This window comes from Heterodontus francisci, chromosome 11, assembly GCF_036365525.1.
Source record: "Heterodontus francisci isolate sHetFra1 chromosome 11, sHetFra1.hap1, whole genome shotgun sequence".
Classification (NCBI taxonomy): Eukaryota; Metazoa; Chordata; class Chondrichthyes; order Heterodontiformes; family Heterodontidae; genus Heterodontus; species Heterodontus francisci.
Genome location: NC_090381.1, coordinates 16,101,203 through 16,114,383, shown reverse-complemented (window position 1 = coordinate 16,114,383; position 13,181 = coordinate 16,101,203). Strand labels below are relative to the sequence as shown.

General features: G+C 44.7%; 1 protein-coding gene across 1 annotated transcript in view; it reads right to left on the bottom strand.

Moving 5' to 3' along the window:
• The window catches only part of LOC137375109 (ephrin type-B receptor 1), an 826,129-nt gene that overhangs the window by 670,114 nt on the left and 142,834 nt on the right, over window positions 1-13,181 (bottom strand). The window contains exon 2 of the mRNA XM_068041741.1: window positions 11,167-11,231. Within this exon, the coding sequence (XP_067897842.1) occupies window positions 11,167-11,231 (65 nt within the window). The remainder of the gene's footprint in view (window positions 1-11,166; window positions 11,232-13,181) is intronic.

Here is a 13,181-nt window from a genome sequence, read left to right as displayed (position 1 = left end):
AGGTGGCTCAACTGTGGCTTACAAAAGAAATTAGGGATAGTATTAGATCCATAGAGGAGGCTTATAAAATTGCCAGAAAAAGCAGCACGTCTGAGGATTGGGAGCAGTTTAGAATTCAGCAAAGGAGGACAAAGAGGTTGATTAAGTGGGTGAAAATAGAGTATGAGAGTAAACTTGCGAGGAACATAAAAACTGACTGTAAAAGCTTCTATAAACATGTGAAGAGAAAAAGATTAGTGAAGACAAATGTAGGTCCCTTACAGTCAGAAACGGGAGAAATTAAAATGGGGAACAAAGAAATGGCAGAATAATTAAATATATACTTTGGTTCTGTCTTCACAAAGGAGGACACAAATAACCTCCCAGAAATGTTAGGGAACCATGGGTCTAATCAGAGGGAGGAACTGAAGGAAATCAGTATTAGTAAAAAAAATAGTGCTAGGGAAATTAATGGGATTAAAGACTGACAAATCCCCAGGGCCTGAAAACCCACATCCCAGAGTACTAAAGGAAGTTGCCCTGGAAATAGTGGATGCATTGGTGGTCATCTTCCAAAATTCTATAGACTCTGGAGCAGTTCCTACGATTGGAGGGTATAACCGCACTATTTAAACAAGGAGGGAGAGAAAAAACAGGGAATTACAGACCAGTTAGCCTTACATCAGTAGTGGGGAAAATGCTAGAGCCTATTATAAAGGATGTGATAGCAGAACACTTGGAAAGCATAAACAGAATTGGACAAAGTCAGCATGGGTTTACGAAAGGCAAATCATACTTAACAAATCTACTGGAGTTTTTTGAGGATGTAACTAGTAGAATAGATAAGGGAGAACCAGTGGATGTGGTGTATTTGGATTTTCAGAAGGCTTTTGATACGGTCCCACATAAGAGATTTGTGTGCAAAATTAAAGCACATGGGATTGGGGGTAATATACTGGCACGGATTGAGAATTGGTTGACAGACAGGAAACAGAGAGTAGGAATAAACGGGTCTTTTTCCGGGTGGCAGGCAGTGACTAGCGGGGTACTGCAGAGATCAGTGTTTGGGCCCCAGCTATTCACAATATATACTAATGACTTGGGCGAGGGAACTAAATGTATCATTTCCAAGTTTGCAGGTGACATAAAGCTGGGGAGTTGGGGCGGGGGGGGGGTGAAATGTGAGCTGTGAGGAGGATGCAAAGAGGCTCCAATGTGATTTGGACTAGTTGGGTGAGTGGGCAAATGCATGGCAGATGCAGTATAATGTGGATAAATGTGAGGTTATCCACTTTGGTTGTAAAAACAGAAAGGCAGATTATCTGAATGGTGATGGATTGGGAAAGGGGGAGGTGCAGCGAGACCTGGGTGTCCTTGTACACCAGTCGCTGAAAGCAACTTCAGGTGCAGCAGGCAATTAGGAAGGCGAATGGTATCTTGGCCTTCATTGCAAGAGGATTTGAGTACAGGAGAAAGGATGTCTTACTGCAGTTATACAGGGCCTTGGTGAGACCACATCTGGAGTATTGTGTGCAGTTTTGGTCTCCTTGTCTGAGGAAGGATGTTCTTGCCATGCAGGGAGTGCAAAGAAGATTTACTAGGCTGATTCCTGGGATGGCAGAATTGATGTATGAGGAGAGATTGGATCGACTGGACCAATATTCACTAGAGTTTAGCAGTGTAGTCACTGGTGTATGAAATGTAGCAGCTAATTTGTGCACAACTAGATTCTACAAACAGCAATGTGATATTGATCAGATACTGGGTTTTAGATGTTGGCTGAGGGATAAATATTGGTGAGGACAATACTGAGCTGAGTTGGAAAAATCATCCGCTGCTTATCCTGAGGATCACCAAGACCTAGGATTCCTTACTCCCCCAGAATGTCCAGGAGTTAACCAACATCAGGGTTCTTCCTCCAAGAGCTTCCTTCAGCAACCCGAGAGATCAGGGCGCTAAATTTGCACCACCATGCACCCACGCCTCCTCCCACCCCCGCTTCACTCACCCCTCCCCACAGCCTGATGTGACTGGCTGCTGTTAAACAAGTCTCCGGTTTGGTGACATCCAATGTCCAACACTGCAGAGAGCTGTGACCATGTGAAGTACAGGTGGGAGGGGGCTGGAGGCTCAGGAATCAGAGTTCAATGTTTGGGAGAGTTGCAGCTTTCTGTTAGGAGGTGTGGTAGTGGGGGGGGGTTCTGAAATCAGGAGGAGGGGAAGACAGACAGACTGGGAAATAGGGACTGAGAGAGAGAGGGAGACTGAGGAATGGGGGCTTGGGGGGAGGGATGGATCATAAGGAAAGAGGGAGATTGGGGAGAGAGAGGGAGACTGGAATATGGGGGCTCAGGGGAGAGAGATATAGACTGGGAACTGGGAAATGGAGGCTCGGGGTGGGGGGCAGGGGTATGGTGGAGACTGTTGAATGGGGGGGGGTGGAACAGATTCAGTTGCTAACCATTTAAGATTGGCCTGGAGTCTCCAAGAATTGAAGATTAATCTCTCAGACATTGCTGCAAGCAACCCATGAGAAAAAAATCATCGGGGCATTAACAAATATTGCATGTTTTTATCACATTTCCTTTGAACAGTTTTGTTTGGTAGTTCTAAAAATATTGGAGAGGGGAAAGGCTATTTGACTGAAAGTCAAGAATTATGCAATTGGGGAAAGAAAAGTTTGAGGGCTTTCCAACTGGCAAATACATGGGAACACCACCACCTGCAAGTTCCCCTCCAAGTCACACACCATCCTGACTTGGAACTATATTGCCGTTCCTTCACTGTCGCTGGGTCAAAATCCTGGAACTCCCTTTCTAACAGCACTGTGGGTGTACCTACCCCACATGGACTGCAGCAGTTCAAGAAGGCAGCTCAACACCACCTTCTCAAGGGCAATTAGGGACGGGCAATAAATGCTGGCCTGGCCAGTGACGCCCACATCCCATGAATGAATAAAAAAAAGGGAGAACAGTAGAGGCCTGCTACCCGTCCCGAACCCAACAGGACCCAACGGCATGTGTCGGGTTCGGGTCGGGCCCATCTTCCGGGGCCGGTTTTCAGGATCAGGTTGGGCCGAGTCCAGATCGAGTCGGGTCGGGTCAGGCCGGACACACACAGCAAGTGCTCTGCTGGTAAGTATTAAAAAAAAAACTTACCTGAGCTGGGAGTCCGGGACGAAACTGAGTCTGCACAGTGAGCGAGTGACGTCACTATGACGTCTTGTGAATGCGCTGCAGCTTCTTACAGGTTCGATGTCAGGAACGTAAGTAAAGGGATGGTCGGGTCGGGCTCAGGTCGGGCCAACTAATGGTGGGTTCGGGCCGGGTCGGGCTTGGAGCAAAATCGGAGGGACTCGGGCCGGGTCGGGCTGTGGTTCGGTTGGGTTTGGGTCGGGTTCTTTTTCCCAACCTAAAGCAGGCCTCTAGAGGACAGTGCCCCGTGACGACGGACATGTCGGGCAACCATCGGCAGGAGAACAGAGGTGGGGCAGTTGGAGGCAGGACGTCATTTCAGGAAACCTCCAAGAATACATTGAATCAGAGTGGACAACCCTAGTCCCAACATAGAAATGTAAAGGATCCCACCGGCTTTGGGCAGGTGTCCGTGTTGTCTGCTCAGTAGACCAGGTTAAAATTGGGAATGGTCAGCTCCTGGCAATTGCAATGTGGGTGAGTAACCAGGCAGGTAGAGTTAAAATTGTCCCCGATATCTCTGATTTATGTAATGTTTTATTCCATTCAAATTGCATGTAAATCACCTCAACCTTGTAGTCATTTACTAACTCGCAGAAGACCAATAAAATGATAAATACATTACCAGCTGGTCAGCAACTGTAAAACATTATTGAGCTATGGAACCATAAAACTGCACTTAGTCCCACATAGTTCTCTCACAATGAGAACACACCAATATCAGGGTCTTCTGGGAGGTTATTGCCAAGGTCAAGAGCTACCACATGGTTATTAATTTTGTTGTGGGATCTCAGCTTCATTGTTGTGGATCTATTTACAAAGTGCCTGACCGTATCTGTCTGAAGAACAGAGATTGTGACTTCAAGAATCTAACCTGAAATTCACATCAGTTAATGGAGGGAGCATGGTTTAGGACTAAGGAATTCACATGTGTTCGAAACTAATAAACTACCCCTAATCACATTACAGAGAGGTATGAAAGGATACGGTCTTTCAGTGTCTTGGATGGATTTCCTGCGTTAATCCAGGCTTTAGAATATTCACAACTGCCTAAAAGCCTCCAACAGGAATTTAATTCCCACCCTCCCATCACCTTTCAAAGACTCAGATCCGAGAGTCATCTCCTCACAAGGTTAGAGCAAGCCTACAATTATCCGACGTCGCTATTTGCCCACTAGAAAGCTAGGTCAAAGGTCCTTATTGACAATAGAAAAGCTCCCTTAATTCGTCTGTTATTGCACAGACTGTGCGAAGATCTTTCAGGCTCTGTGCTTTGCTCACTGCTGTCTCTATGCTGGTGTTGCATTGCTACACTTTGTTCAGTTGTGTGAAAGGAGGGGAGGGGATGAATTCTGAAGGAATTTGGCAGATGAAAGCAGCACCTGTGAGGGATGGGGTGAATTAAAAAAGGAGAGGCCAGAGGGCATCTAATGATTCGTCTCAAATTGCTTTAGAATTCAAGTATTCCATTGTTTCCCCAGAAAGGTCCCCCTTCTTTTTTTTGTCAGTCCGTACACATACATCCAGTGGTATATAAAGGAATGTCGCCCTGTGAAGACAATGTTGTAGTTCTGTCTACAATGACAACTTTTAGAGCTGAGCAACAAACCATGTTTAAAACAAAAAGTTCCCAGTGAGGGGAGGCATCAGGCAGGGATCCTGCTCCAAACTGATATCGAACGACCCCAGCTGGTAAAGCACATGTGTGGACGTTGGCTGAGGTCAGGAAACGGCTCAGCTCTGTTGCTCCCACAGTTGTAAGGCCTGTCGAGGCTCACAGACTAGAGTCATGCTTAAGTGAGGTACTAGAGGCCAGTCAATGCCTGCAGACTTGTACCCCAAGCATAAGTCATCATCTTCAGAAGAGTACAGTATAGAAAAACAGCTAACACTAATTTATAAGGAGCAGCAGAACACATCAGTTAAGAGAGTAAAGCAAGACCTTTGAGTGAAAGGCCGTTTGAGGGTCAGCTTGGCTCACTTGGTAGACTGACACTCCAGCGCAATACTGACAGAGTGCTGCACAGTCGCAGGTGCCATCTATCTGCTGTCTGCCCTCTCAAGTGGATGTAAAAAATATGGTATGATAAGGCAGAGGTACTTGCAACGATCTTCAGCCAGAAGTGCCGAGTTGATGATCCATCTCAGCCTCCTCCTGAAGTCCCCAGCATCACTGATGCCAGACTTCAGTCAATTCGATTCACTCCGCGTGATATCAAGAAATGACTGAAGGCATTAGATATTGCAAAGGCTATGGGTCCTGACATTATTCTGGCAATAGTACTGAAGACCTGTGCTCCAGAACTTGCCGTGCCCCTAGCCAAGCAGTTCTAGTACAGCTACAACATTGGCATTTGCCTGGCAATGTGGAAAATTGCCCAGGTATGTCCTGTACACAAAAAGCAGGACAAGTCCAACCCGGCCAATTACCGCCCCATTAGTCTACTCTCATTCATCAGTAAAGTGATGGAAGGTGTCATCAACAGTGCTATCAAGTGGCACTTGCTTAGCAATAACCTGCTCAGTGACGCTCAGTTTGGGTTCCGCCAGGGCCACTCAGCTCCTGACCTCATTACAGCCTTGGTTCAAACACGGACAAAAGAGCTGAACTCAAAAGGTGAATTTGGTGTGACTGCCCTTGACATCAAGGCAGCATTTGACTGAGTATGGCATCAAGGAGCCCTAGCAAAACTGGAGTCAATGGGAATCAGGGGGAAAACTCTCCACTGGTTGAAGTCAGACCTAACGCAAAGGAAGATGGTTCTGGTTGTTGGAGGTCAATCATCTCAACTCCAGGACATCACTGCAGGAGTTCCTCAGGGAAGTGTCCTGGGCCCAACCATGTTCAGCTGCTTCATCAATGACCTTCCATCAGTCATAAGGTGAGAAGTGGGGATGTTCGCTGATGATTGCACAATGTTCAGCACCATTCGCGACTCCTCAGATACTGAAACAGTCCATGTAGAAATGCAGCAAGACCTGGACAATATCCAGGCTTGGGCTGATAAGTGGCAAGTAACATTCGAGCCACACAAGTGCCAGGCAATGACCATCTTCAACAAGAGAGAATCTAACCATCTCCCCTTGACATTCAATGGCATTACCATCGCTGAATCCCCCACTATCAACATCCTAGGGGCTACCATTGACCAGAAACTGAACTGGAGTAGCCATATAAATACCATGGCTACAAGAACAGGTCAGAGGCTAGGAATCCTGCGGCGAGTAACTCACCTCCTGACTCCCCAAAGCCTGTCCACCATCTACAAGGCACAAGTCTGGACTGCGATGGAATACTCTCCACTTGCCTGAATGGGTGCAGCTCCATCAACACTCAAGAAGCTCGACACCATCCAGGACATAGCAATCCGCTTGATTGGCACCCCATGTACAATCATTCACTCTCTCCATCGCCGACGCATAGTGGCAGCAATGTGTACCAACTACAAGATGCACTGCAGCAACACACCAAGACTCCTTAGACAGCACCCTCCAAACCCGCAACCTCTCCCAACTGGAAGGACAAGGGCAGCAAATGCATGGGAACACCACCACCTGCAAGTTCCCCTCCAAAACACGCACCATCCTGACTTGGATCTATATCGCCGTTCCTTCACTGTCGCTGGGTCAAAATCCTGGAACTCCCTTCCTAACGGCACTGTGGGTGTACCTACCCCACACGGACTGCAGCGGTTCAAGAAGGCAGCTCACCACCACCTTCTCAAGGGCAATTAGGGATGGGCAACAAAATTGCTGGCCTGGCCATCGACGCCCACATCCCATGAATGAATTTTTTTAAAATTCAAAGAAGAGCACTGGAGTTACGCCTGGTGTCCTGGCCAATATTTATCCCTAAATCAATGAAATGATTATCTGATCATTTGTCTCACTCCTGTTTGAAGAACCTTGCTGCATGCAAACTATCTCCCCATGTTTGTCGACAAAACAGCAAAGACGACACTTCATAAAGTAATCGATTAGCTGTGAAGAATTCTGGGAAGCCCTGAGGATGTGAAAGGTACTTATAAATTCCAAGCTTCCTTCGTTCTGTTTTTTCTCAAATAATCGGGCAAGTAAGAGAGCTTGCATCACTTTCCCCTCACCATGGCACATCCTTTGATGGCATGAATAAGATTCAGCACTTACCATGTGAACAATCACACATCTACCTGCCAAGTACGTGCAGAAGATGTGTTTTGGGTATTGTTTTAAAGAAAAACCATTCTGTTGGTGCACGATAATGAAATGAAACTTTAATAATGTGTTCTGTGTCAAGATGCAAAACAGGTACCAGAGGAATGATCTATAAGCAGCTGAAAAGCTCAGGCCTACTGATGGATTGGTCAGTGTGAGCAATATATTGGAGTTTCATGAAAAATCTAACCACAGTAATCTGAGTCTTGAATGGTTCTAAATCCTGTGCACTGTAGTGACCCAAGCCCAAATCCACTTAGCCAACGTGGCTTAATTTCCACGTTATCAACAAGTTAATTTAAAGTTAATCATTAACTTGCAATCTAAAATCCATCTCCGTTTGTTCCTCATAATGAAGTCAGTAAATTATACCAAGGAATGGTCCTATCACACATTCCATTCTACTACACCAAACTGGTCAGTGCGTCTCAGTGAGTCATCACAGATGGCTTAGATCCCATTCTTGCCTCGTATAAATGCAGGTGCATTTTAAGCAGAAGTGGCTCATACTGGCTGAGTGCAGCAACATCGGGCCGAGTGTCGCATACACCTGTCACATACTGTTATAAAGAAACCCCAACATCCTACACAAAAATGCAGGCTCAGTACAAACAAAAGCATAAACCACAAGGAAAGACAAATTAAATCACGCAAGAGCCTGCTCACCTTCCTTTCTGCTTCATCTGTCCCTCATTTCTATAGCCATCCCAACCATCCAATACCCAGTAACTTGGTCCTCTCGAACTCCTCTTCTTTATCTTCATGCTACCTTTTTAATCCTCTCTGTCCTCTATCCCTTCTTTTAATCTACTCTAGTCCTCTCTCTGTCACTCTTGCTTTCCTCTGTGTTCGCTATTCCTGTCCTTTGGTGTTTGCTCTCCCTTTCTCGGGCTTCTCTCTTTCTCTCTCCACTTCTGGTTCTCTGTCCCTGTTTCTCCCTTTCTTCCATTTATTCCTTCTTTCTCTCCTCAGCATCTCTGTCCTCTGGTACCTGTCAGCTACCTTGAGTTGCTTAAGTCATTACAGCTCTTCATCTCCAATACATTCATCCATCAGTGGAAGATCACTATATTCGTCAATGAAGAAAAAAAGATAAGGCTTACATTTATATAGCGCCTTTCATGAACTCAGGACATTTCAAATGCTTTACAGCCAATTAAGTACTTTTGAAGTGTAGTCATATTGTAATGTGGGAAACACAGCACCCAGTTTGTGCACAGCAAGCTCCCACAAACTGCAATGTGATAACAACAGGATAGTCTCTTTTAGTGATGTTGGTTGACAGAGAAATGTTGGCCACGACACCAGGGATATCTCTGCTGCTCCTCCTCAAATCATCCCATGGGATCTTTTCATCCATCTGAGAGGGCAGACAGGGCCTTGGTTTAACATCTCATCTGAAAGACGGCACCTCTGACAGTGCAGCACTCCCTCTGTACTGCACTGGAGTGTCAGCCTAGATTTTGTGCACGTCTCCACCCTGGAACTTGAACCCATGACCTTCTGACTCGTAGGCAGCAGTGCCAGCCACTAAGCCAAGGCCAGCATCTTCTGTTGGTGATTTACAGAGACAATGAAAAGTCCCTTATATAATAAAAGCAAAATACTGCGGATGCTGGAAATCTGAAATAAAAACGAGAAATGCTGGAACCACTCAGCAGGTCTGGCAGCATCTTTGGAAAGAGAAGCAGAGTTAACGTTTCGGGTCAGTGACCCTTCTTATGATGTCTGTAAGGAAGCTTCCAGAAGACTTGTCCAAACATGGGGTTGCATGCAAGGACAATGGCTTTTCAGCTGGAAGTCATTTGTGCTGAAGGCTTTTTCTTGGATGAGGGCAATGGGTAGCTGAGCGCAACATATAACATCATCTCTCGAGCAATTACATGGATAATGTTTGTTTTGCATTAGCCAGGTGCATGGTTTCCATAAAGCTGTGGTGAGTCGGAATTCCAAACATGATGTGTTGTTAGACTGAAGAATGTAGATAATTACTGTTTTCACAACTAGTGAAGTGCAAGGATTTAATGATAGGTTTAGAGATGTTTAAGTAGTTCCATCTTTTCAGTTCCTCGGCAGCATCTTTGCACCATTTATATGAAAGAAAAGTGAATATTCTGCTCCCCCTTCTGTTACCTTTGCAGTGTTTGTGTTATCTCTCAGTTCAGAGAATGGCCATCCAGTTGTCAGATACCAGCTGGAGGGCTGTGCTCAATTCTGAACACCTTACCTCAAGAAAAACATATTGGGCTGGATTGGGTGCAGTGCAGATTCACCACAATGCGAGAGGCTATTAGGGTTAAATTATTTGCACAGATTACAAAGACTTGGTTTATAGTATCTTGAGTATAGGGGTTATCTAATTGAGGTGGTTACATCAAGATGCATAAAAGGATTCTTATAGGGTAGAGATAGAGAAACTATTCCTCTGGTGAGGGGATCAATTGCAAAGTGTTATGACCGAGTGAGGAAGGTGCCTGGGGGTCCCTCACAGTCTTCACCTGGTCTTACCCTAACAGGATTTAATTTTAAACACACTGTTTTTAGCTCCCCCTTGGTGAATCCTTGTTCACTGCTTTCCAATTATAAGGCAAAGAAACCAGCACAAACAGGCTAAGAAGAAAAGTTAAAATTTATTAAACTTAAAATCTAATTCGGTTGACGCCTACGGATACACGACACACCCACGCTAGCATGCATACACAATACACACATGCAAATAGAGACAGAAAAGAGCAGAAGAAAAATAAAGTGGAAAAGTTTACGGCAAGAGTTTAAGAGTATTTGTTATGGTTCTTCGAGCTCACTGTAGAGTCCTTAATTGTAGGTAGATCTTCCTTTTCGTTGGGGCCCAGTATTCTTCTTAAACCTTGTTCGCTGTGGGAGACTTTTCTCTCTTGGGGTTCATGTGTCTTCAGTGGATTCAGAGGCTTGTGAGAAAGAGATGGGAGCAGACAGGAGAGATCTTCTCAGTCCAGGAGCAAACAGACACTCTCAGTTCAAACTGTTTGCACAATTCAGAAAACCCCAAGTTGCCCAGCAGGTTAGTCATGTGACTAACTGGTCTGACCATGTCTTGAATTGTATCATCTAGCAGGTTCTGGAATGCTCCTCTTACACACAATACCCGGTGATCATGGTCCATTGTGGGTTGAATGTGTCAGGGAATGGTCCTTTGTCCTTCCAATCACCGTCTGTTAATATGCAAATATGTTTTCCAGCCACGGCTCATCTGCTTAACAAGTCCTTTCTTCACTCCAGTAACAGTTTAAAATCAACGTTCATAACAAAATTAATGTGCCTCTTTCTTGGCAGGTGGGGACCTTGCATGACAAAAGGGACAATCTTAAAATTAGACCTCGGCTGCTTATCAGGAAAACCAGGAAGCACTTCGTTTTTTACATAAAGAGTAGTGGAAATCTTGAACTCTGTTCCCCCAAAGAGCGATGAATACTGGGAGTCAACTGGAGCTTTCAAGATGAGATTGACGATCTGAAATGTCAGCAATGGCAATATTGCAGGGAGGAGTAGGGGAGAACTCCCTGGTGGTATGCCCAATAGTTATCGTTCAACCAATATCACAACAAACTGTTTAACTGGTCATTTATCTCATTGCTGTTTGTGGGACTTTGCTGAGTGCAGACTTCAAAGTAATTAATTAGCTTTAAAGCACTTTGGGACACTCTGAGGCTGTCTATGTCTGTCTGTTTTTCTTTCTTTCTCTCTTTCTTTCTTAATCCTAATATTTTGAGAGGAGGAGACCTGTCAACCCACAGTGTGCAAATAGCTGAAATATTCTTACCCCCGATGAAGGATATGCTGTCCAGCCCAGTTCAGCCGTGGCTATCCGTGTATCCAGCAGGGTCTCTGGAGAAAAAAGAAGCAAAAGCAGCAACAGGTCAGCATTCACCCCATGAGACAGCACATTAGTTACAATGGCCAACACCTCTGCATCACCTCTGCTCCATTCACCCTGCCGATCTGGGTTATCTGTGACTTCTCTTCCATTGTCCATGGAACTGGAACTGTGCAGGCACTAACCAGTTCTGACCTAAGATGGCAATCAAGGTTCTATTTATGTGATGGGATCCTAATTTCCATATTTAAAAGGGGCACTTTGGGCACCCTGCAGGAGACCCATTTCAAAATGGCGCCAGCCACATCACCAGTGTTAGCATGACAGTAAAGCTACTGACTCCATTTTGAGGCTTTGCACTTGAAATGCCATAACATACAAGGCGACGGTCCAAGTGCTGGAAAATGGGATTAGAATTGATAGGCTTGATGGCCGGCACAGACACGGTGGGCCGAAGGGCCTGTTTCTGTGCTGTATAACTCTATGACTCTATGAGGCCGTCGCCACCCAGTTAATACCAGGTAAGTTTACTCAAAATTGACTCCACTGAGTGAAAATTCAGCAGTCCTGCACTCGCAGCTGGAAGCCTCGCTCAAAGGGGAGGGTAGAGTAGGTAGGGTAGGTTGGAGAAATATTGCTGTTATGGTTTGGGCTTTCACCAAACCACATTCCCTTCAACACAGCTCTTGGGAATGGTGAATTTACCGTTATTATTCAAATGGTGGGAGGAGGCTCTTATGGAGCACAAGCACCGACCATGTTCGGCCAAATAGCCTGTTCTGTGCTGTAAAATTCTATGCAAATAATAACCACACAATATTTTTAGCTTGCAGGTGTAAATTCTGGTAAGTCAGCACCTTGACAACTTCGGATAACTAGTCCAAGGAAAATTAAGTGAGGAATTCTCTTGACATTTACCAATAAATCAACTAAACATCAGGGGGCACTTTCAGACAGAGTAGAGATTAATAAAAATATAAGTATGCAACGTGAAAAGGTCGATTAGCCATCAAGCATGTTCCTTCCTCAGCACATGTACAAATCTTTCTTTCACAGTTTCTACCCAACCCATTTAAGGCCCTTTTACAAAGTTCTTACCCCTTCCCGCTATTCCGATGCTTAACCAGCCAGCAATCCCAAAACAATCTATGTGCAAGTGTTCAGCTTATGCCCTATTGAATGTCAAAATGGAACTTTCTCTGAGGTGATCTCTTGATCTGTCTGATGGGACTCATTTGCCTTTAGTCTTCTTTCTTTGTTTTAAACCTGATCGAAAGTATGTCTGCACCACATTATTTTATAACCCATTTAAGAATGGATAGTTAAATATTTATAATATTAAAATCTTACGTCTGTGCACACTTGCTGTCAACTTTTCCCATTATAAACACCTAAGTCCATATTTTAAAATGGGAACTGCCAATGTAAACTCGTCACACTGCAATTACATCCATCTGCCAGTGGAAGTGCTGTGGAAAGAACAACTTCAAAATGGGGACTGGCTTCCTTCTGTGCACCCTGGTCCAAACCCCTCGCCCTCTAGCCTCACTTTAACTGAAGACAACTCTTGGTCTTGATACCTCCCGTGTAATGTCATGGCACACCGTATTCCAAAAGAAAATAAAACACATCTTCAAAGTGCAAAGTACTATTCATTAAACCAGAATCAGAGTAAAATAATACTGCCAAAACCTCCTGTATTGATCAAAAACTTCAAACCGTGCTTATTAAGTAAACATGCTCAAGATCTATTAGTCAACAAATATCTTTAATTATACAGTTTCATTGAAAAGAAAATGAGGTTTACATTCCATAGTGTTGTAAAATGCAGCACCAAATTAAGTTTGTGACAGTCTTCCCATCTACAAATTGAATTCATGAAGGTACAATGCTGCAGGTCGTACCTCTAATAATTACACACAGAGAATGTTAGCATTGCAGCAAGCAAACCTGAAAGAATC